The 22651-nt window shown below is 40.1% G+C and overlaps 1 protein-coding gene across 3 annotated transcripts in view; it reads right to left on the bottom strand.

The window, feature by feature from the left end:
- The window catches only part of pbx3a (pre-B-cell leukemia homeobox 3a), a 39254-nt gene extending 17505 nt beyond the window's left edge, over positions 1-21749 (bottom strand). For all 3 annotated transcript variants that reach the window (XM_052125391.1, XM_052125390.1, XM_052125392.1), the window contains exons 1-2: positions 21076-21749; positions 19704-19777 (exon numbers count right to left, since the gene is read on the bottom strand). In XM_052125391.1, the coding sequence (XP_051981351.1) occupies positions 19704-19777; positions 21076-21260 (259 nt within the window). In that variant the 5' untranslated portion in view covers positions 21261-21749. The remainder of the gene's footprint in view (positions 1-19703; positions 19778-21075) is intronic.
- Positions 21750-22651: the final 902 nt, after the last annotated feature.

Below are 22651 nucleotides of genomic sequence, written 5' to 3' on the forward strand. Positions count from 1 at the left end.
CATATCAGCTGGTTCATTTAAATCGACAGTGAAAAACATACAGCGTGACCAGTGTAGTATGATTCCCGAACAAATGACTCCTATGAGCTGGTTCATTTGAATCGACAGTGAAAAACATACAGCGTGACCAGTGTAGTATGATTCCCGAACAAATTACTCATATGAGCTGGTTCATTTGAATCGACAGCGAAAAACATACAGCGTGACCAGTGTAGTATGATTCCCGAACAAATGACTCCTATGAGCTGGTTCATTTGAATCGACAGCGCAAAACATACAGCATGACCAGTGTAGTATGATTCCCGAACAAATTACTCATATGAGCTGGTTCATTTGAATCGACAGCGAAAAACATACAGCGTGACCAGTGTAGAATGATTCCCGAACAAATTACTCATATGAGCTGGTTCATTTGAATCGACAGCGAAAAACATACAGCGTGACCAGTGTAGTATGATTCCCGAACAAATGACTCCTATGAGCTGGTTCATTTAAATCGACAGCGCAAAACATACAGCGTGACCAGTGTAGTATGATTCCCGAACAAATGACTCACATGAGCTGGTTCATTTGAATCGACAGTGCAAAACATACAGCGTGACCAGTGTAGTATGATTCCCGAACAAATGACTCATATGAGCTGGTTCATTTGAATCGACAGCGAAAAACATACAGCGTGACCAGTGTAGTATGATTCCCGAACAAATGACTCATATGAGCTGGTTCATTTGAATCGACAATGCAAAACATACAGCGTGACCAGTGTAGTATGATTCCCGAACAAATGACTCCTATGAGCTGGTTCATTTAAATCGACAGTGCAAAACATACAGCGTGACCAGTGTAGTATGATTCCCGAACAAATGACTCATATGAGCTGGTTCATTTAAATCGACAGTGCAAAACATACAGCGTGATCAGTGTAGTATGATTCCCGAACAAATGACTCATATGAGCTGGTTCATTTGAATCGACAGCGAAAAACATACAGCGTGACCAGTGTAGTATGATTCCCGAACAAATGACTCATATGAGCTGGTTCATTTGAATCGACAGCGAAAAACATACAGCGTGACCAGTGTAGTATGATTCCCGAACAAATGACTCATATGAGCTGGTTCATTTGAATCAACAGTGCAAAACATACAGCGTGACCAGTGTAGTATGATTCCCAAACAAATGACTCATATGAGCTGGTTCATTTGAATCAACAGCGCAAAACATACAGTGTGACCAGTATAGTATGATTCCCGAACAAATGACTCATATGAGCCAGTTCATTTGAATCAACAGCGCAAAACATACAGCGTGATCAGTGTAGTCTGATTCCCGAACAAATGACTCATATGAGCTGGTTCATTTCAATCAACAGCGAAAAACATACATAGATAGGACATACATAGGTCCATGCTAGAGACCCCGGTTCGAATCCCACACGGAGCGCATCAAGCAGGACTGGTTGCAAATACAGTACTTCAAACCATCTTTTGAACATCTTTAAAGGTCAGAAGTATGTAGTATTACCACACATAAAACGTGCAGCTATGGAAGAAACGTTCAGACATGCAAAAACAATTTCACTAAGACCTGGACCACTTCTTGTCAGCCCAAATCCTCAAATCAAACGGAATAAGTGACTAGACGGGACCACTGAGAAGAACTGCGGCCCTGTCCCGTTCTCAGCCATTAATGCACAGTGCAGGATTTGTCTGTTATTATGACACGATGTTTCAGAGGTCACATCAGCCAGCAAGGTGTGTTTTTGGCAGTGTCGTATACGAGAGAATGATTGACAGTGACGGGTCTCTGCACCGAGGAGGAATAAAAGCGCAGTGAGCCATTAAGGAGGCTAGGAGGCGTTCAAGCCAAACGCGGCCTCTTCAAAATCCACACCAAAAATGTTTTTGCCACTTCACATTTTCATTTTGATGTTGATTTGGTCTATTAATTGTTTGTAACTGATACAGTTTATATGGACTAATGCAGACATTGCTGTAGTCGTGCTTGTATTTGTTTATGTACTTCTTTATATGTGCTAAAACTAAGAGCCGCTGCCTGAGAGATGCATGTCATGCGATGTGCTCTGTGCTGAATTAGCATTTCTTTGCCTGAGGTCTGAATAAGAATGTGGCTACCTTTGCCATTTTGTTTCCATTTACAATGAAAGCGAGGCCAGAGAAATGGAAAGAGATGAAACTGAAATCCAATTAAGATTGCAGAGCAAATGTTCATAAGCTACGGAGGAAAAAGTGCAGTCCTGCAGGAAGATTTCGATGCACGTTTTCTAGCTTTCTCCTTCCATCTTGCGCTTGTTTGCCTTTGTCTGCTGTTCTTTAAATTTCATCTTCCACTGACCTCATGAATAGTGTGTGTGTGTGTGTGTGTGTTGGGTTCCCGGAGGGCAATGTGTGTGTGGAGCCCTCTTCCAGTCATTCTAAGCAGCTGGGATCTGTTTACGTTTCCGTCCTGAGGTTTTTGGAAAATGCAATTAAGACCATTATATTTCCATTCAAAAAACATCTCAAACTCTCAGACTTTCTTTCTTCTGGGGGACAATATTCTTTGAAGGATGTATGTGGTGTTTTTGCCCATACAAAGAAAGTCAATATCCAGCTCCAAAAAGGACATAAAGGCAGCAGGGCAGCATAAAAGTAATCCATACAACTCGAGAGGTTTAGTCTGTATCTTATGAAGACAATAGAGTAAATGATGAGAGAATATTTTAATGATTAACTTAAACAAAAGACAAACACACACACATGACGGACATGTCCGTAAACGATCTCTCTCTCATCGCACCACAGTCCGCAATCGGCCTCAATCCCTCTCGGAGATACTAATTAAAACTAATTAGCCTGATAAGGGACAGGGTGTGTATAATCACAACCCGGCCCCGCCCTCCGCCCTGTCACATCATTATAAGCAAATCATCTTAAAGAGACGTTGGTACGAAAAGTGTCGTATTACAAAGTTTCACTAGCATCAGAATAGTAGTATTCAAGACAGATTAAAGTGTTTTGTTTTGGAGGTTTTTAGTGACTGGTTAAGTGCTCATGGAAAAGATGTGTTTTAAGCTGTTTTTTGAAGACAGACAGTGAGTCAGCTTCACGGATGGAGTTGGGAAGGTCATTCTACCAACGTGGTACGATGAAACCGAAAGTCCAGGAAAGTGTTTTGGTGCCTCTTTATGTTGGCGCCGCTCATTAGCCGACCGCAGGCTTCTAGTGGCCGTGTAGCTCTACAGAAATGATTTTAGGTATGCTGGAGCAGATCCAGTGACTGTTTTGTATGCCAGCATCAGGGCCTTGAATTTAGTACGTGCATCAACCGGCAGCCAGTGGAGAGAGACAAAGAGTGGTGTAACATGCGCTCTCTTAGGTTCATTGGGCAGTGGTGGCTCAGCGGTTAAGGCTCTGGGTTACTGATCAGAAGGTCGTGGGTTCAAGCCCCAACACCACCAAGACACCACTGTTGGGCCCTTGAGCAAGGCCCTTGAACCTATCTGCTCCAGGGGCGCCGTATCATGGCTGACCCTGCACTCTGACCCCAGCTTAGCTGGGATATGTGAAAAATAAATAATTTCACCATGTATATGCAGAAATGTATGTATAATGTGTGACAATTGGTCAAATTAAATTATTAAATTAAAGACCAGACGTGCTGCTGCATTCTCGATCATTTGCAGGGGTCTAATTGCACATGCAGGAAGGCCTGCAATGAGAGCGTTACAGTAGTCCAGTCTAGTTATGACAAGTGACTGAACCAGCAGTTGTGTGGCATGTTCAGAGTGGAAGGGTCTTCCTGATATTGTAGAGTGTAAATCTACATGATCGTGCAGTCAAATTGAGTTGGTTATCGATTGTTACCACTAGATTTCTGACCGCTTTGGAAGGCGTTACTGTAGTTGTACCCAGCTGAACAGTGATGTTGTGTTCAACAGCAGGGTTGGCTGGAAAGACAAGGAGTTCGGTCTTGGCTGGGTTGAGTTGCAGGTGGTTTTCCTTCATCCAGGCCGAGATGTCTGCCAGAGAGGCAGAGGTTCAAGCAGTCACCGTGTTGTCATTTTATGTTGGTGTGATGGAGTGGTGGTGGCGTAGTGGGCTAAAGCACTGAGCTGGTAAGCAGAAGGTCGCTGGTTCGATCCCCACAGCCACCACCATTGTGTCCTTGAGTAAGGCACTTAACTCCAGGTTGCTCCGGGGGGATTGTCCCTGTAATAAGTGCACTGTAAGTCACTTTGGATAAAAGCATCTGCCAAATGTATAAATGTAAATGTAAATGTTAAGTTATTTACTCAATAAAGCCACCTGTCTTTTTGAACCTGGCTTCCGGCATACAAATATATTTGATGCAGATGTAAAGTAACTAAAGTGCACACACCTCTTTATTGTATTACAGTGATTTTACCACTTAAATCACTGTAACGCATGGCCTCTCTTGTTGACTTATTTCTCACTAAAATAGTTAACATACTATATTAACATACAATACACCCTCAGTTTGTGCGCGTACACCCACAGATTGCGCAAACACTCCCACCCCCACTTGTGTTTTGCGCTAGCACAAAAATTTTATAAGAGACAGACAGACAGATTTTCCTGGACTGTCCTATTGAAATGCTTTATACTAAAATGACAATATGGAAACACGAATGTCCTAATGACTGTATAAAGGTCCAACAGTTCACATGAGTTAAAGCACAAGCACAAATACATTAAGTCTGGGATTTGATGTTTGCCATTTTTCAATCAACTCAATTCAAGAGACTTTTAAAGAAACATGCATGGTCAAAATAAAGACTTTTAGAAGGTTATTTTACATATAGGATGGATAAGAAGTTTATCAACCATTGAAATAAACCAAGCCACAAAACAAATTAAGTCTTCTCCACTAAACTCTCTTGAGCAGGGGGTCTAAAATAAATCCAGAGCTCTCAAATCTCTGCAAACCCCCATTAACAAGTCTAATTTAATCTGTTCAGAAACACTCAAAACTGGTTTCGTTGTTGAGCAGTGACAGTTACTGTTCGGATAGACGGAGCTGTGGGTGGTTTCGGATTTCTTCACGGAGCATGAATGAATTGTTGAAATGCATATTTGATCCTTAAAGACTGTAATAGAAGCCATCTCCTCTTTCGAGGAGCTCTGGTATACTCACAGAAAATCTCCTGGAAGCTGCTGCCTGCTCTTAAATTAACACCGGGCTCGAAAATAAGTTGACATAAGATAAACGAAAATAAAATGTCATTTTTTTATGTTAAACCTTCTTATAAAATGGACTTCCATTGGGCAAAATTAAGCATTTAATCAGCTTCTCTAGTAAGATGTCTGGATTAATTGTCTTAAATATATGGGCACTTCTTACAAAAAAATGTGTGGGGGGGTTTAAGATTCAAAATTACTAATAAGTAATAAATTAAATGTGATACTCTTTAATATGGATGGAAATAGCTCTAAAATAAACTCCGATTGAACCATTTGATTGTACCTACTCCCAAACCCAAATATAATCACACATATTGGCTCTAAAATGAAAGATTTGTGTATAATGATACATTTTATTACAACCTGGTCTTACAGAATTAAGTTACTATTACTACATTTCTGCTCGTTGTACGTCTCGGAGCAGTTTCCTGATGAATGAACACTAGAGGCTCTACAAAGACTTGTATTTACTTTTTCGAGTAAAACAGCAGATTATCAGTTCATAAACACATACTTTTATCTCATGACATCTAAACACTTCTTTTACTGTAGTGCATGAGCTGTAAGACGATGCATTTTAATGTTTGGATTGCATAACCAACTATATTTACAATCTTGTTCGAGTTGATCAAGTTGCACAGAAGCTAAACTGATGGAGTGATGCAATTGCGATGTAAAGGACTGGGGTGCATGTCGGTTTTGTTGATTTAAAACTCAAGTATTAACCTTAAGAACCCTCATCTGTTTGAAAATGTAACTTGTTTTTAGTGCCACCCAGTGGACATTTAATCTCAGAACTCAAGTGATGTCATTTTGGAAAAATGTCACCATAATCACGTAAAATTCATGAGATCAGGCTGTTTTATTTCTATTGCTATAATCTTGATTAAAACATATTGCGACGAGGAGGAGGGCGTGGCCGGGCTGTGAGGATGTGCAGCCGGCGCTGAATCAGCTGATCAGCAAGAGAGCGAGATAAAGGGGAGCCGGAGATGCCAGTTGGAAAGAGAGACACATGTGGCCATGCTGCTTGTTTGTCAGTTTTCTTCTTTTGTTTTATGTTGACGGTTCAGCCAATAACTGCCTACTCCTTGCCCATCCTTTAACTGTTACAGTGGTGCCAAAGTCCTTGCCACTGCCGTCTGCCTGGGAAAGAAGCCGGAGGAACCGATGCCGTCCGCCGAGAAGGGGAGGATCGGAGGAGCAGTTGAGGACCGGGCAACAGCGTGTCTTCTTAAACTACTTCAAAGAATTCTCATCAAAAAATCCTCCACGTGCAGCGATGACAGCTTTGCAGATCCTTGTTATTCTAGCGGTCAGTTTGTCCAGATACTCAGGTGACCTTTCACCCCTCACTTCCTGTAGCACTTGCTATAGATGTGTCTGTCTTGTCGGGCACTTCTCACACACCTTACAGTCTAGCTGATCCCACAAAAGCTCAATGGGTTTAAGATCCGTAACACTCTTTTCCAATTATCTGTTGTCCAATGTCTGTGTTTCTTTGCCCACTCTAACCTTTTCTTTTTGTTTTTCTGTTTCAAAAGTGGCTTTTTCTTTGCATTTCTTCCCATAAGTCCTCCTGAGTCTTCTCTTTACTGTTGAACATGAAACTGGTGTTGAGCGGGTAGAATTCAATGAAGCCGTCAGCGGAGGACATGTGAGGCGTCTATTTCTCAAACTAGAGACTCTGATGTACTTATCCTCTTGTTTAGTTGCACATCTGGTCTTCCACATCTCTTTCTGTCCTTGTTAGAGACAGTTGTGCTTTATCTTTGAGACTTTAGTGTACACCTTTGTATGAAATCTTCAGTTTAAAGCATTGTATTGCCTGATGAGTTTCTAGAGTTTCTTTTTTTACCATTTTTTACCTAATATTGACCTTAAGTCATGCCAATCTATTGCATACAGTGGCAACTCCAAAACAAGCACAAACACATTGTTAAGCTTCATTTAATGAACCAAATAGCTTTCAGCTGTGTTTGATGTAATGGCAAGTGATTTTCTAGCACCAAATTAGCAATTAGCATGATTACTGGAGTGTTGACTGCTGGAAATGGGGCATGTCTAGAATTGATAAAAAATTACTTTTTTCAAATAGTGATGGTGTTGTTTTTTACATCAGTAATGTCCTGACTATACTTGTGATCAGTTGAATGCCACATTTGTTAAATTAAAGTGCCAATTTCCTTCCGAAACAGCAAAATCTGCACATTATTCCAAACTTTTGGCCGCCAGTGTATATTAAAGCACCATAGTAACCACCTAGTAACACTAGGTGAGGGGCAGTGGTGGCTCAGCGGTTAAGGCTCTGGGTTACTGACCAGAAGGTCAGGGGTTCAAGCCCCAACACCACCAAGACACCACTGTTGGGCCCTTGAGCAAGGGCCTTGAACCTATCTGCTCCAGGGGCGACGCTGCACTCTGACCCCAGCTTAGCTGGGATATGTGAAAAATAAATAATTTCACCATGTATATGCAGAAATGTATGTATAATGTGTGACAATCGATCAATCTTCTCTTAGCATTGTGGTCATTGTTATTCCATTTGATACCACTAGGGGTGTAGAAATTATATACTTAACTTTTAATGAACAAAGAAATTAGTTACACAATGGTGTAAACGTTTGTGACTGTCACCGTACATAAGACTACATTTATTTGAAGGTGAATGACGTTTAGAAGCTCAAGTGATTTAACAGTCTATTTCTTGTCCCAGATGTATTTCACACTTTTATGGGTCAGTTAGCTGACACAGTGTGCGTCAAAACCGAATTTAACCATCTCAACTGCACCAGCCTGTCTCCTTGCTACATCCACCAGAACACTGCGGGAAGCCTACAGCTGCAGCTTAATTTCCCATGACTCCTCTAATCACTGTAATTAAGGGGTAATTGGCATTAATTATTCTCACATAAGCTCATCACAAATCAACAGGAAAACGATGGCTTTCATACATGACACTGCATGGTTTAACTCTGAAAGAACCTTTGAAGCGAATATGTTCTTCTCCTACTGAAGAGTAAAGCAGCTGTCAATCAAATGGAAGTGTGCTGACATTTTCATATATTGACTCGAGATTTAGGAAACCTGCTGAAAAACCGACCTTATCTTTTAACAGTCGAAGGGGCCATTCACACTTTTGCATTTGTAACATACAAAGCAGAATTTAAGAACTGAGATTGCATTCAGGAAATAATTCAGATAAGACAGGTGATGATAAGACTCTCTTCCTGTTTTTACACACATGGGAACTATTCAACAGATATTTGCTTAACTCCTACAAAGCCTCACTAATATCCTTTTAGCAAACACGCTAAATGATAATAAATGTCTTATCCCTTGTATGCATTGATTTACGCTAGGGTAGAGCAAGGAGAACTGAAATTTGTTAGCATCAAGAATGGGTGGGAAAATGTGGAAGCTCGCAAATATGGTAAATTCAAATGGTCTAATGGTCATTGTGACGTTCCCTAGCAATAAAGCTATTGCACATATCATGCTTTTTAGTGAGCAATGACTTAAATTTGGGTCTGTTTTTCATTAACAATACAGTCAAACCAACACTTCAGAAGCCTTTCCTACAGAAAAGATCTGTTTTGGCCTGCATGGATTTCGATGCTCTGCTGGACAAGTAAAGGAACTGTTGAGCAAGCACTCTTGGGAGAAGGTCAAGCTGTGATGGTGCTCCATTGAGCATCAGTGAATCTATTTGGAAACCAATGAGAACTGTACTTCACCTATGATTGCCCTGATTAATCATGTAGATTTATTGACAGAAACTGTAAATGAAGTCCATTGAGAACTTCCATAGCCCTTTAGTGTGTGTGCAGCAATCTTTCTGGAACTGGAACTATCGATTGATATGATTTCCCAAGACTCCACAGAATGGGGGAGAAGGGGGGAACTTGCCGATACTTTCAATCATTCCTCAAGGACCGTCTGCATAAACAGTTTACTGAGCTTCTTTTCACAGTGGAACGGTTTCTGACTGTCTGTTGCTATAAATACAACTACAACTAGAAGGCAAGGGACTTATCCTCACCCTCATGCTCTATCTCAGCGAATAACAACTTACATTTAAGTATGTTCCTCACACAAAGTTCTCAAATGGCTTTAAAAGGCTTCGAATGTAGCTCACAATTCGCATGCTTTAGAGTTTTAGAAGAGAAAATTTGTCTTTGGCTACACTATTGTTAGGGATACTGAATCTTCCATCCATCCATCCATCTTCAACCGCTTATCCGAAGTCGGGTCGCGGGGGCAGCAGCTCCAGCAGGGGGCCCCAAACTTCCCTATCCCGAGCCACATTAACCAGCTCTGACTGGGGGACCCCGAGGCGTTCCCAGGCCAGTGTGGAGATGTAATCTCTCCACATAGTTCTGGGTCTTCCCCGAGGCCTCCTCCCAGTTGGACATGCCTGAAACACCTCCCTAGGGAGGCGCCCAGGGGGCATCCTTACCAGATGCCCAAACCACCTCAACTGGCTACTTTTGACGCAAAGGAGCAGCGGCTCTACTCCGAGCTCCTCACGGATGACTGAGCTCCTCACCCTATCTCTAAGGGAGAAGCCCACCACCCTTCTGAGGAACCCCATTTCGGCCGCTTGTACTCGCGACCTAGTTCTTTCACTCATGACCCAGCCTTCATGACCATACGTGAGGGTAGGAACAAAAATTGACCGGTAGATCGAGAGCTTTGCCTTTCAGCTCAGCTCTCTTTTCGTGAAAATGGTGCGATAGAGCGAGTGCAATACCGCCCCCCGCTGCCCCGATTCTCCGGCCAACCTCCCGCTCCATTGTCCCGTCACTCTTGAACAAGACCCCGAGGTACTTGAACTCCTTCACTTGGGGCAATACCTCCTTCTCTACCCGGGTAGGGAAGTAGATACTGAATCTTCTCTTGTTCGTATTACTCAAAAAATGCATGTAACCAAGATAACATCATTTAAATGCTTTTCAACTTTACTTAATCCATTTGTGTTGGGACAACACCAGGGAGAATAGTAAGTATTTAATGTTTGTTATGTTGAGATTTATAAGAGTTTCTGTAATATTGGAATTTTGGGGGTTACCACTGTGGTGAAGAGCGGAGCTTGAGCATTGATTGAATGCTTAAAATTATTACATTGCTTTGACCACTTAGCTATATTTGTGCCACTCAAAGCAGAGTTGTAAGGATTTATTTGGTTGAGATTCACGCCAATTGAATCTCAAATCGCAGCCTACTGTCCCAGCCAATTGTTAACTGAAAGTTCAACGCTTATTATCAAGTTAAACTAGCATAATATTCATATGTAACACAAACAAATCCAAATGTTTTGCATTTACTCAAAAAGCTGTTGTCCAATTTGCTTGGATTACTTTATTTTATCCAACTGAACCGTGGCTTGTTGGAACTAATCAAGTTCACTGTTGCGTGGAACCACACTGTTTTTTTTCCAAATAAATCCAACAATATATTTATTTCAGTACCGCAGCTCCCTATAAGCAGACTACACAGTCTACGTAGGGCACCAGCTCCATAGAGGGGCACCATCTTACCCTAGGAGGGCTCCAGAAAGTCCAGCAGCTGCCCTTACTCGCACGTTGTAAGTTATTCAAGGACCCGAAAGCAGTTGCGGAACACAGACGATCGCTTCATGCTCATATCATGCAAACCACCACCCCCAAACCCCCAATCCCCCCACCCACCCCACGAAAGGCATCAATTTGTCCAGCGGCAGCCCTGATTTATTTTGAGTGTAATAAAATAAAAATATTGATTTTCAGACTTAATTTGAACAATCCCTGTTTTTAATTCTTATTTTCATACTATACCAAGTTAGAAGGTCCCCTGCACAATTAACAGCATTAGCTGTGAGAGTCTTTCATGCGTACGCTGAAACTGAATGAGTCAGAATCCAATCAAATCAAATCAAAACGATATATAAAACACTCTCCAAACACTTGTATACTAAATGTTTTCTGCCTCAAGCGCAACGTTCATTATTTTCAAGAGAATGGCTTTTAAGATTGCATTGCTATTCAGTCTGTCAAACATATGCAATTCATCCACTTCAGATGAGTCAGGTGTGGTTTGAGTTCACATATACCCTTTATATGGTGTGTTTAAGCTTTTACGCCAGAACTGCTGTGTACGTCTGATCAAAGCTGTGCGCTTCACTGGAGACAAGGCATGCAATACTTCACCCTGGCGCTGGTGCTTGTCTTGGCATCACCTAAAAGCAGTCTTTGTTCCCTCGTTCTAGATGAAAGAACCAATCTCTGACAGCTATGAAACAGGTGAGACAACAGCCTCGGCGAAACCAAGACTGTTTCCTTTGAGGATCAAAGTGTTTATTTGTTTGGTTGCTGCAAAAGTCGAACGTCGCGGGAATTTTTCAACCTGGCATCTAGAATCACGTCACCACCTTCCATTTTAAGAAACTGCAGAGTTGAAATTGTTGTTTGCAACAAATGTCAAAAAGTCGTCTAATTTATGACAAGCTGATCTTCAAAGCATCTGTACAATTACGATGGAGGATATTGCAAAACGTCAACTTGAATCCGCGTTCGCAACCCATTTTTATGAAATATTCTGGGTTCAATACAAGTTCAACTCAGTTGACAGCATTTTTGGCATAAGAAAGAAAAATATTTTCGATTAGTCTCTAGCAAAAAGGGAGGTAAAAGAGAGACATTTAAAATGGAAGTCAATGAGGGCCAATTTGTGGAGGATTTTAAGGCAGAAATATGAAGCGTATAATTTTATAGAAGCACTACATTCATTCTTAATTGTAGTATTTGAGCTGTAGATTTATTTAAATCGCCATTTTTATGGTCATTTTTCATTTTTAGACACGTTAAGTTCCTGTGAGTGTGCCGGTGTTGTTTTTTGTCTCTCTCTCTCACTCTCACTCTCTCTCTCTCTCTCCTCTCTGTCAGTTTCTTAGGTTCAACCTCTCTGAACTCCTATTGGTTCGAGAAGATGTCAATCTTCATTAAGTGGTATGACGACATTCTAAAATCCCTACCACCTTTGATTTGCCATTTTCGTGTGGGGGGACATTGTATTACTACTGTTTGTAGTAATACAATGTCCTGTTTGTTAACCTTATAATAACAATGGCATGTTCTCTTCCCAAGAGAAATGTGGACAGGTAAGATGTCACGTGACATACACATTTACATTTATGCATTTGGCAGACGCTTTTATCCAAAGCGACTTACAGTGCACTTATTACAGGGACAATCCCCCCAGAGCAACCTGGAGTTAAGGGCCTTGCTCAAGGGCCCAACAGTGGCATCTTGGTGGTGCTGGGGCTTGAACCCCCGACCTTCTGGTCAGTAACCCTGAGCCCCAACCACTGAGCCACCACTGCCCCAAAAGTCTTACACAGTACAACATTTAGATTAGTATTTTTATGTTAGTTAGGTTAGTGGATTAATCATCAGTTAGATCTGTGTTTTGTTTTATTATTTTTTCTTTTCTTTGGCGTTACTTGAGTCCCGTTTCTCTTGGGCTAATTACTTGGAATGTATTTGTTCCAATTGAACATATTTGTATATATCTATTTGCTTATTGTTGATCTTTATTATTATTATCATTATATAAATAAATCACCCTTTTGTCTTGGCATTACTTCGTTTAGCGTTGTCTCTTGTCACCACCATCATTCCAATTTCAATGTTACCTCTTCTAACCCTAGACCAAAATAAGAGGTCGTAACATTTAATGGGGGCTCGTCCAGGATATTATAGATAATTAAAAAAATATCCCTGTAATTGTGATAATTGGTGGGTGTTGGTGGCAATTGATACTATACTGTTGACGTATAAGCGGCGTACTTATGCGGAGTGGTATTGTAGTACGTAAAGTTGTAAAATTGGCTATAACTTATATATATATATATATATATATATATATATATATATATATAATATAAGCAATTTTATCATACTAAAATCATGTTTACACACATATCGTTTACGTCTTGTAACGTTTGCAGATCAACACCATTCACTTCCATTGTAAGTGCCTGCACTGCAACCCAGATTTTTGCTTTTTTAATATCTGCATTTATGCATTTGACAGACGCTTGAACCGGCAACCTTCTGCTTACCAGTTCTGCACTTTAGCCCACTACGCCACCACCAAATGCTGTCAATTGAGCTTAACTTGTATCGATCCCCGAATATTCCTGTAAGTATGTGAAGGGCCGATTTTGATATCACATTGACTTATAACTGAAGTAACCCATTCTGCTGTGGTTGCTCTCATTTCCACTCCATCATACAGAAATATGCTGTGCGTGAAGTGGACTAATTCATTATGAGTGTCGGGAGATATATAACAAGCACTCAAGAGGGTGAAGAGTTCAAGGTAGCAATTAATCCAGTTGGGGCAATTGAGCAGACATCAGCATCTTAAAACAAACAGCAGTACATCCAAGAGATTTACAGCCACTCTTCATTACCCAAATAAAAATGCTCCAGAATGGGCACAGACCACTATAAGTCATGCACATGATGAGAGCTGTTAACACTTATAATATATTACCATGAACATGACAATGCCAGGGGAAATTCAGTCTTGACTGTCAAACTGAATGATGCCCATGCTGAGTGTGCCCTCATGCTGGGAAATGACTAATGTGTGAATTCCCTGAGAATGAATTGCACCCGCTGATAGCATTGTTTATTTGCACACGCTGTCTGCGTTGTATTAACGCCCGAGCCACTAAAGGAATTATGCAAATCAGGTAATGTAATCACAAAAGAGATCTCATTAATGGGGGTTTCTTTAAATGTTGGCACTTTTAGCACTGTGGACTTTTAGAAAGTATCGCTTTATTCACATATTCACTACTTTTTTATTTGTCTACTAAAAATGTTCAACAGAGTATGTGCATGCATTACAGGATAAAACAAGGTTAAAATTCCAGGTTAAATATAATATGAGAGGAAAATGCTTTAATTAGGCTTCATTTTCAATTAACATGACATAAATCTCCTGTGATGCATGTACATATATTGTTGAAGATTGTTCATAGACAAATAACTAAATTGTGAGATTGTGAACATGTTTTAAGAGACTTTATTTACTAGAGGTGCACAGTGCTAATAGTGCCCGAAGTTGAAGAAACACCTATATATATATATATATATATATATATATATATATATATATATATATATATATATATATATATATATACACTCACCTAAAGGATTATTAGGAACACCATACTAATTCTGTGTTTGACCCCCTTTCGCCTTCAGAACTGCCTTAATTCTACGTGGCATTGATTTAACAAGGTGCTGAAAGCATTCTTTAGAAATGTTGGCCCATATTGATAGGATAGCATCTTGCAGTTGATGGAGATTTGTGGGATGCACATCCAGGGCACGAAGCTCCCATTCCACCACATCCCAAAGATGCTCTATTGGGTTGAGATCTGGTGACTGTGGGGGCCATTTTAGTACAGTGAACACATTGTCATGTTCAAGAAACCAATTTGAAATGATTCCAGCTTTGTGACATGGTGCATTATCCTGCTGGAAGTAGTCATCAGAGGATGGGTACATGGTGGCCATAAAGGGATGGACATGGTCAGAAACAATGCTCAGGTAGGCCGTGGCATTTAAACGATGCCCAATTGGCACTAAGGGGCCTAAAGTGTGCCAAGAAAACATCCCCCACACCATTACACCACCACCACCAGCCTGCACAGTGGTAACAAGGCATGATGGATCCATGTTCTCATTCTGTTTACGCCAAATTCTGACTCTACCATCTGAATGTCTCAACAGAAATCGAGACTCATCAGACCAGGCAACATTTTTCCAGTCTTCAACTGTCCAATTTTGGTGAGCTCTTGCAAATTGTAGCCTCTTTTTCCTATTTGTAGTGGAGATGAGTGGTACCCGGTGGGGTCTTCTGCTGTTGTAGCCCATCCGCCTCAAGGTTGTGCGTGTTGTGGCTTCACAAATGCTTTGCTGCATACCTCGGTTGTAACGAGTGGTTATTTCAGGCAAAGTTGCTCTTCTATCAGCTTGAATCAGTCGGCCCATTCTCCTCTGACCTCTAGCATCAACAAGGCATTTTCGCCCACAGGACTGCCGCGATACTGGATGTTTTTCCTTTTCACACCATTCTTTGTAAACCCTAGAAATGGTTGTGGGTGAAAATCCCAGTAACTGAGCAGATTGTGAAATACTCAGACCGGCCCGTCTGGCACCAACAACCATGCCACGCTCAAAATTGCTTAAATCACCTTTCTTTCCCATTCTGACATTCAGTTTGGAGTTCAGGAGATTGTCTTGACCAGGACCACACCCCTAAATGCATTGAAGCAACTGCCATGTGATTGGTTGATTAGATAATTGCATTAATGAGAAATTGAACAGGTGTTCCTAATAATCCTTTAGGTGAGTGTATATATTCAGTATGCAATATACAAAACTTTTACATTACTTAATATGCTGCACAATACAATTTCCTTTTGAATAGGTGGCTGCAAGCAAACGTCCATCGGTTATTGCAATCTATAACATTACAGTACATCTATAGCACATATTAGAGCAGAAATATATTCAATTTTTGTTGGTCCAATGACAGAGCTTGTGTTGTGGCAGCAACCATTTTATCACGTTATGATATTTAAGCAGACATCTGAGCGGGAGAGCAGCTGCAGCGTCCAGCCACTCTGCCGGTCGGTCACTGCGAGTTGTCAGATCTGATAAACGAGTGCCGAGCTGTTCAATTTCACATTTCGTCCTCGTCGTATCCGCAGCTCGGTGATCATGCGCCAATGACCCGCGCAAGACGGCCAGGAGGATATTGATAAAACAATTATCTGCTCTCTGCTCATTTGATTTTCTATTTCAATTACCGCCAGTGAGGACGGGAGCAGCGAGGATTGCACTATTGATTTTTTTCCTGTGACAGGAGAGAGCGAGACTCCTTCACAGATGACACTGCAGGGGTGTAATAGCACGCTTTCCAGTGTCTTTGGCTTTTTTCACTATTTCTGAGTCCCTTGTTACAATTATGTGTTTGTGGGAGACACAGGGTGTGAAATATGAAGACACTGAGAGAGAGAGAGAGAGAGATCTTTGCTAAAGGGATTTAGTTATATATATTATTTAACATATCCTACCTCTTCTGCATTACATTCCCTTGCACTGTATATAACAGATTTGTATTTGTACATACTATATGTATATTTTTGTCTTGTGTATTTCTATATATACTTTATGCTGTTGTATTGTTTGTGCACTGGAAGCTTCTGTCACCAAGACAAATTCCTTGTATATGGAAGCATACTTGGCAATAAATCTCTTTCTGATTCTGAATGTGATAAACTGTCTGTATTTCTTCCAATTTGATATGTATTGTAATATAGTGTAATCCAAACTGTCTACTTGCAGTACAAGCAGTGGTTGGCCTCTTACCTCAAAGATAGACCTTCGCCTTCTCAGTGAGCTTTGGGAAGTTTTCTTCTTCTTCGTTGGTTCTGCTATTATGTGGTGTGCCCCAAGGGTCCATTTTAGGCCCTCTTCTCTTTTCACTTTATATGCTCCCCTTGGGTGCCATTTTTGAGAAATGTAAGATCTCCTACCACTGCTATGCTATACACAATTTTATCTACCAGCTAAAACTGACAGTAGTTATACTTTGGACGCGCTTTACGACTGTTTTGAGGAGATCGAATTGCAATTAATCGAAAGGAAAAGCGACATTCTAATTTTAGCCCCCTCCAGGTCTCCATCTGTTTTTTAATTTAGGTTCACTTTCTGCCAGTGTTCAACGGCCGAGTTACATTTGATTCCTCGCATAATTTTGAGAAACAAATCAGTACAGCGGTAAAGGCCAGTTTCTTTCATCCAAGATCGGTTGCGAAATTAAAACAGTTTCCACCCCCGAAAGATACAGGGACTGTAATCCACGCTCTCATAACATCATGCCTGGACCACTATACTGTGGCCTGCCTCAAACTGCGATCTCTCGCCGGCAAAATGCCAAAAATGCTGCAGCGAGACTTAAGAACTAAGAAGAGGGATCACATTTCTCCAATTTTAGTGACTTTACATTGGCTTCCAATAAAGTGTGTACAAGTTCTGTGGGGCGGCTGTGGCTCAGGTGGTAGAGCGGGTCGACCACTAATCGCAGGGTTGGTGGTTTGAATCTCAGCCCACATGACTCCACATGCCGAAGTGTCATTGGGCAAGACACTGAAACCCAAGTTGCTCCCAATGGAAGGCTAGCACCTTGCATGGTGTATGAATGGGTGAATGAGTCACAGTGTAAAGCACTTTGAATACTGTAAAGGTTAAAAAGGCGCTATATAAGTGCAGACCATTTAGTAATCAGCTTCTCTTAATGGTCCACGTAAAACTAAGGGTACCTAAACTTTGGAACAGTCTGTGCCCGTAAATGTGAGGTTTACTCCTTCACTAGCCAGTTTTAAATCGGCTCTTAAATCGTATTTGTTCTCTCTGGCTTTTGATTAAGGTTAGTTTAAGGGTTTTATGTCGAAGTTTTCTGATTGTATTTGATTTATTGTGTATATATTATACGCTGCATGTGTTTCATTTTATATGCTCAACGTTTTATTGTACAGCACTTCTTTGCGTTTAAAAAACGCAACTCCATTGCGTTTAAATGTGCTATAGAAATACATTTTGACTTGACTTGAAGCAGCATAAACAAATTCTTAATTTGTAGCTTAATTGAAAAAAATAAATAACATTTCAATCAAAAATGAAAATCATTTTCCATATTATTTATATTCATTTTATTTAAGTATATGCCATACTAAGTGCCTTAGTAAACATACTATCTATTGTTTCCAAACAGGTTTCCCTAAAAGAGTGCAAAAGTACCCTGTCCCAATACCCCCACTTGCGGTTTTGGTCTTGCCTACTTACCCACTTGTCTTACGTATTTCCAGTGTTTGGCCAAGTAGACGTGAAGACTGCGAGTGTGTGTGTGTGTGTGTGTGTGTGTGTGTGTGTAACATTTGATTGCACGTTGGGACACTCATAGAATTAACGACAACTCACCACACACCCCATTGAGAGCGAGAACCACTAATCACAACCATGAGGAGGTTACCCCATGTGACTCTACCCTCCCTAGCAACCAGGCCAATTTAGTTGCTTAGGAGACCTGGCTGGAGACATTCAGCAAGCCCTGGATTTGAACTCGTGACTCCAGGGGTGGTAATCAGCGTCAATACTCGCTGAGCTACCCAGGCACCACTTGGGCTGTGTTCTTAACAAATTAATTGAATAAATGATTCACTCTTTACACATTACAGATATCTGTCGCCACCTACTGGCAGAAACAAGTATTACTGACCACATCAGTGAATGAATCGGAAGGAATATCTTTGCTGAATGGATCGTAAAGACTTGATTCAGCGGGATGAATCAAAAGCCCTGTAATCTTGCCTCCGCAAAAACAGCACCAAAAGTAAAATTCTGGTGACTTTTTACAATTCAGTTTTGCGATTAATTAATAGAAAAGAACCGACTCAAAACAGCGTTTCATGTGCGAATCATGCATCGGTAGTTCCCAGCTGGTGGAAATACGGGTCACACATGAAGGATAGTATATTGTCAGAAGCAGGGGCGTAGCAATCATTAAAAAAAAGTTCGTCTTGCGCAAACATAAATATATAAGATCATTTTTTAAGGTTCTCAGTCGCTACAACATTTTTTGTGAATTAATTACATGGTTAACTAGTGTATTTTAACTTTTGCATTTACACATTGAGACATTTGCTGTATGAAAGACACGGCGTAAACACATTTGCCCTGTTGAAAAGTGAGGGGGACGAACTTTGGTTTCATTGAAAGTGAGGGGGGCATGACCCCCGCGTCCCACACGTATTCTTCGCCCCTGATCAGAAGGATTTTCTGTCAAATTTGACACACTCCGAGCATATTTAATATAAAATATTAGATATTTTTCTGGAGAGGTTTATTTACATAGTCTATTTAATCAGTTTCTAAATAATCACCTCACACACGGTAACATGTTGATCTAATAATACTGTTTGTGAATACAAATCTGATTTGACAATAGATGCATGTTATGTACCCAGTAACTTAATGGTTCAATTAAAATAATGTAAAAAATGTCTACTAAAGTATTTCCTCTGAAATCATGCTCTTGCAGCAAAATTGCATTACATTGAACTGTGCAATCAAACTGCAATTGTGCTGATCAGTGTCAAGATGCATATAAAAAACCATAGTCATAAATAAACGTATACTTATAAATACAGAACTCCTGACCAAAACGCATCACCAACACAGCTCTTGTTCACATTGATAAGGAAGCAGCTGTCAATGTATAACAACAACATAAACACTATTGTCTGTAATAGACATGAAGTTCTGTTGGACTGGTGGTGGCTATTGTGAATTGAACAGCAGTCTGTCTTGAAGAGCAACAGCCAAACAGGTGTAATATGGTACTGTTTTGTGTGGGACATAAACAACCACTCACCTGTTTTCTCTTTGATTTCACATAGCACGCTGAATAGAGCCGGCTTCATTCTGTGACAGTTCAGCCCATGCTTTCTTTCAAAGAAAAACACAAGATACACAAAATAGTGGATTATTCATACATAACATTAAAATACTGTTTAAAAATATTTTGCCCTATTTTTATGATTTTGTTTATTTATTTTCCCCCCTTTTCTCCCCAATTTGGAATCCCCAATGCGCTCCAAAAGTCCTCGTGGAGGCGTAGTGACTCGCCTCAATCTGGGGGGCGGAGGACGAATCTCAGTTGCATCCGCGTCTGAGACCGTCAATCCGCGCATCTCATCACGTTGCTTGGTGAGCCCGTTACCGCAGAGACCTAGCGCATGTGGAGGCTCACGCTATTCTCCGTGACATCCACTCACAACTCACCACGTGCCCCACCGAGAGCGAGAACCACATTATAGCGACCACAAGAAGGTTACCCCATGTGACTCTACCCTCCCTAGCAACCGGGCCAATTTGGTTGCTTAGGAGACCTGGCTGGAGTCACTCAGCACGCCCTGGATTCAAACCTGCGACTCCAGGTGTGGAAGGTCTTGCTGAGCTATGTATGCTGTGAGCTATATATATATATATCATCTATAGCCACTTGTCCTATGCAGGGTCATGGGTAGTGCTGGAGCCTATCCCATCTATCTCTGGCCGAAGGCAGGGAAATACCCTGGGCAGGTGGCCAGTCCATCACAGGGCAACACACACACGGACATTCACACTCAAACTCTCACCTATGGGCAATTTAGGGTATCCAATTAACCTAAAATGCATGTCTTTTTGCACCGGGGGGGCAAACCAGAGCACCCGGAGGCAACCCATGCAAACACAGGGAGAACATGCAATGCATTATGCATATGATCAACTGACTGGACAAGCAACAGTCTTGAGTTAATGCTTCTGACTTTTGGTAATATCTTTTGTCTTTTATGTAATACATGTTAAATGAAGAAGTAAACAATAAAAGCACGATGCATTAAGGCAAGCGTCAACTATATAATGATACTGATCGTAGAGTTTAACCAAAAGGTTGAACTGTGTTTTTCTGGGACAAGGGTCATTTTTAATAAATGTCACAATGTGACAAATGGGTTTTATACTGTATGCTGTCTTGTTTATACGATTATTATTTTCTGTTGGCAAAAATAATGGCTTGATATCTTTGTATATTTACCTTGTTTCATGAATGTTTTATTCTATAGCTAATTGTTTTACTGTTTAACCCTGGCTGAAAAGTCCATAATACTGCAGGCTATTCAATGGCAGGTTGCATTGTGACAACTTACCCCATGAACAACACAACCCCTCCCCCAAGTGTTACCAATTATTCTGCAACTAACTTTGCTTGAGCCTCGTCCAGGCTTTGGTCGGTGATGGTCATGATTTGATGCAGAATGTCCCCGATGTCCTGTTTGTTTCTCGCGTCTCCGTCTGTCTCGTGACCGTGAGAGACCGGTAATGCCACCGAGTGTCCGGTGAGCGTCACGGCGCCCAAGGTGTGCATCAGATGGCTGTGCTCGTCCATGCGCCGTCACGAAGGTCTTTTAATTCCTTTAAAATCCACACACAGAAAGATCTTGATTCTGGAATATATCCGCTAAATGGAGACGCCAAAAAAAATGCGTAATTGTGCGCAAAATGATCCGAAGTGAATGCAAAAATATGAGCAGCTTAAATGAAATAATCAAGAATACTTTTGTCACCTTTGATGCTTTAATTGTTCTTTATGCTGACATTATTTACAATGTTGCGTTCTTGCAATGCTTCTCCAGTAGTTACGCCGCGCGCTAGTTTTTCTTCAGTGGCACCTTGTGCAAAACTTCAGAAATCCCACATCCTTTGATTTCTCAGTCTCGGGTCCATCAAGACAAAAATAAACGAGAGAGAAAAAAAATATGTTTAGATGGGCTGCATCGTGTTTTCCTCCTCGTGGACGCTGTTGAAAAGTAAAGGCAGGTTGTTAAATGCACATCATGTGCTTCTGAATGATCTACAGCAGATGTGATGTGCTGAGAACATCGGTGTGGATGTCTGTGTGTTCCTCGAGCTCAGACGCTGCTGTTCATGTACCCGGTGTTGCACAACAGGCTCCGCCCACCCGGGGCAACTGTGAGTCTGTGTCTCCTATTATAATAATTATAATAATAATACAAATAAATAAATAATAACAATACAAATAACCATAAATTATGTATGCATTTTTATTTTATTGATTCATTATTTATTTATTTATTTATTATTAGGCTATTATTAAATAATACAAATATAATAAAACGATAATATTAAATAATAATCATATTTACAATAATTAATTATAATAATAGTATTATACAATTATTTTGTTTTGTTATTAGTGCTGTTAAAACAATATAATAATACAAATAAATAAATAATAACAATACAAATAACCATAAATTATGTATGCATTTTTATTTTATTGATTCATTATTTATTTATTTATTATTATTAGGCTATTATTAAATAATACAAATATAATAAAACGATAATTTTAAATAATAATCATATTTACAATAATTAATTATAATAATAGTATTATACAATTATTTTGTTTTGTTATTAGTGCTGTTAAAACAATGTCATTAAATGTGTCAATTGATTTAATACATTTAAATTAAAGATTGCAGCATAAATAAATAAATACATTTGTATTTATTTTAAAAATTTATTATTTCTGATAGCATATTAATAATTGTGTTATTATTATTATTATTATTATAAAAAATACAAAAAATAATCATATTAACAATAATTAATTATAATTTATCTTTTTATTATGTTCTGTTATTAGACTGTTTAAACATTAAGTCATTGTATGTCTCCAATGACGTAATACATTTAAATGAAAGATTACAGTATGAATTAATTAATACATAAATAAAGTTATTATCAGTACAC

This window comes from Xyrauchen texanus, chromosome 4 (assembly GCF_025860055.1).
Source record: "Xyrauchen texanus isolate HMW12.3.18 chromosome 4, RBS_HiC_50CHRs, whole genome shotgun sequence".
In the NCBI taxonomy this organism is placed as follows: Eukaryota; Metazoa; Chordata; class Actinopteri; order Cypriniformes; family Catostomidae; genus Xyrauchen; species Xyrauchen texanus.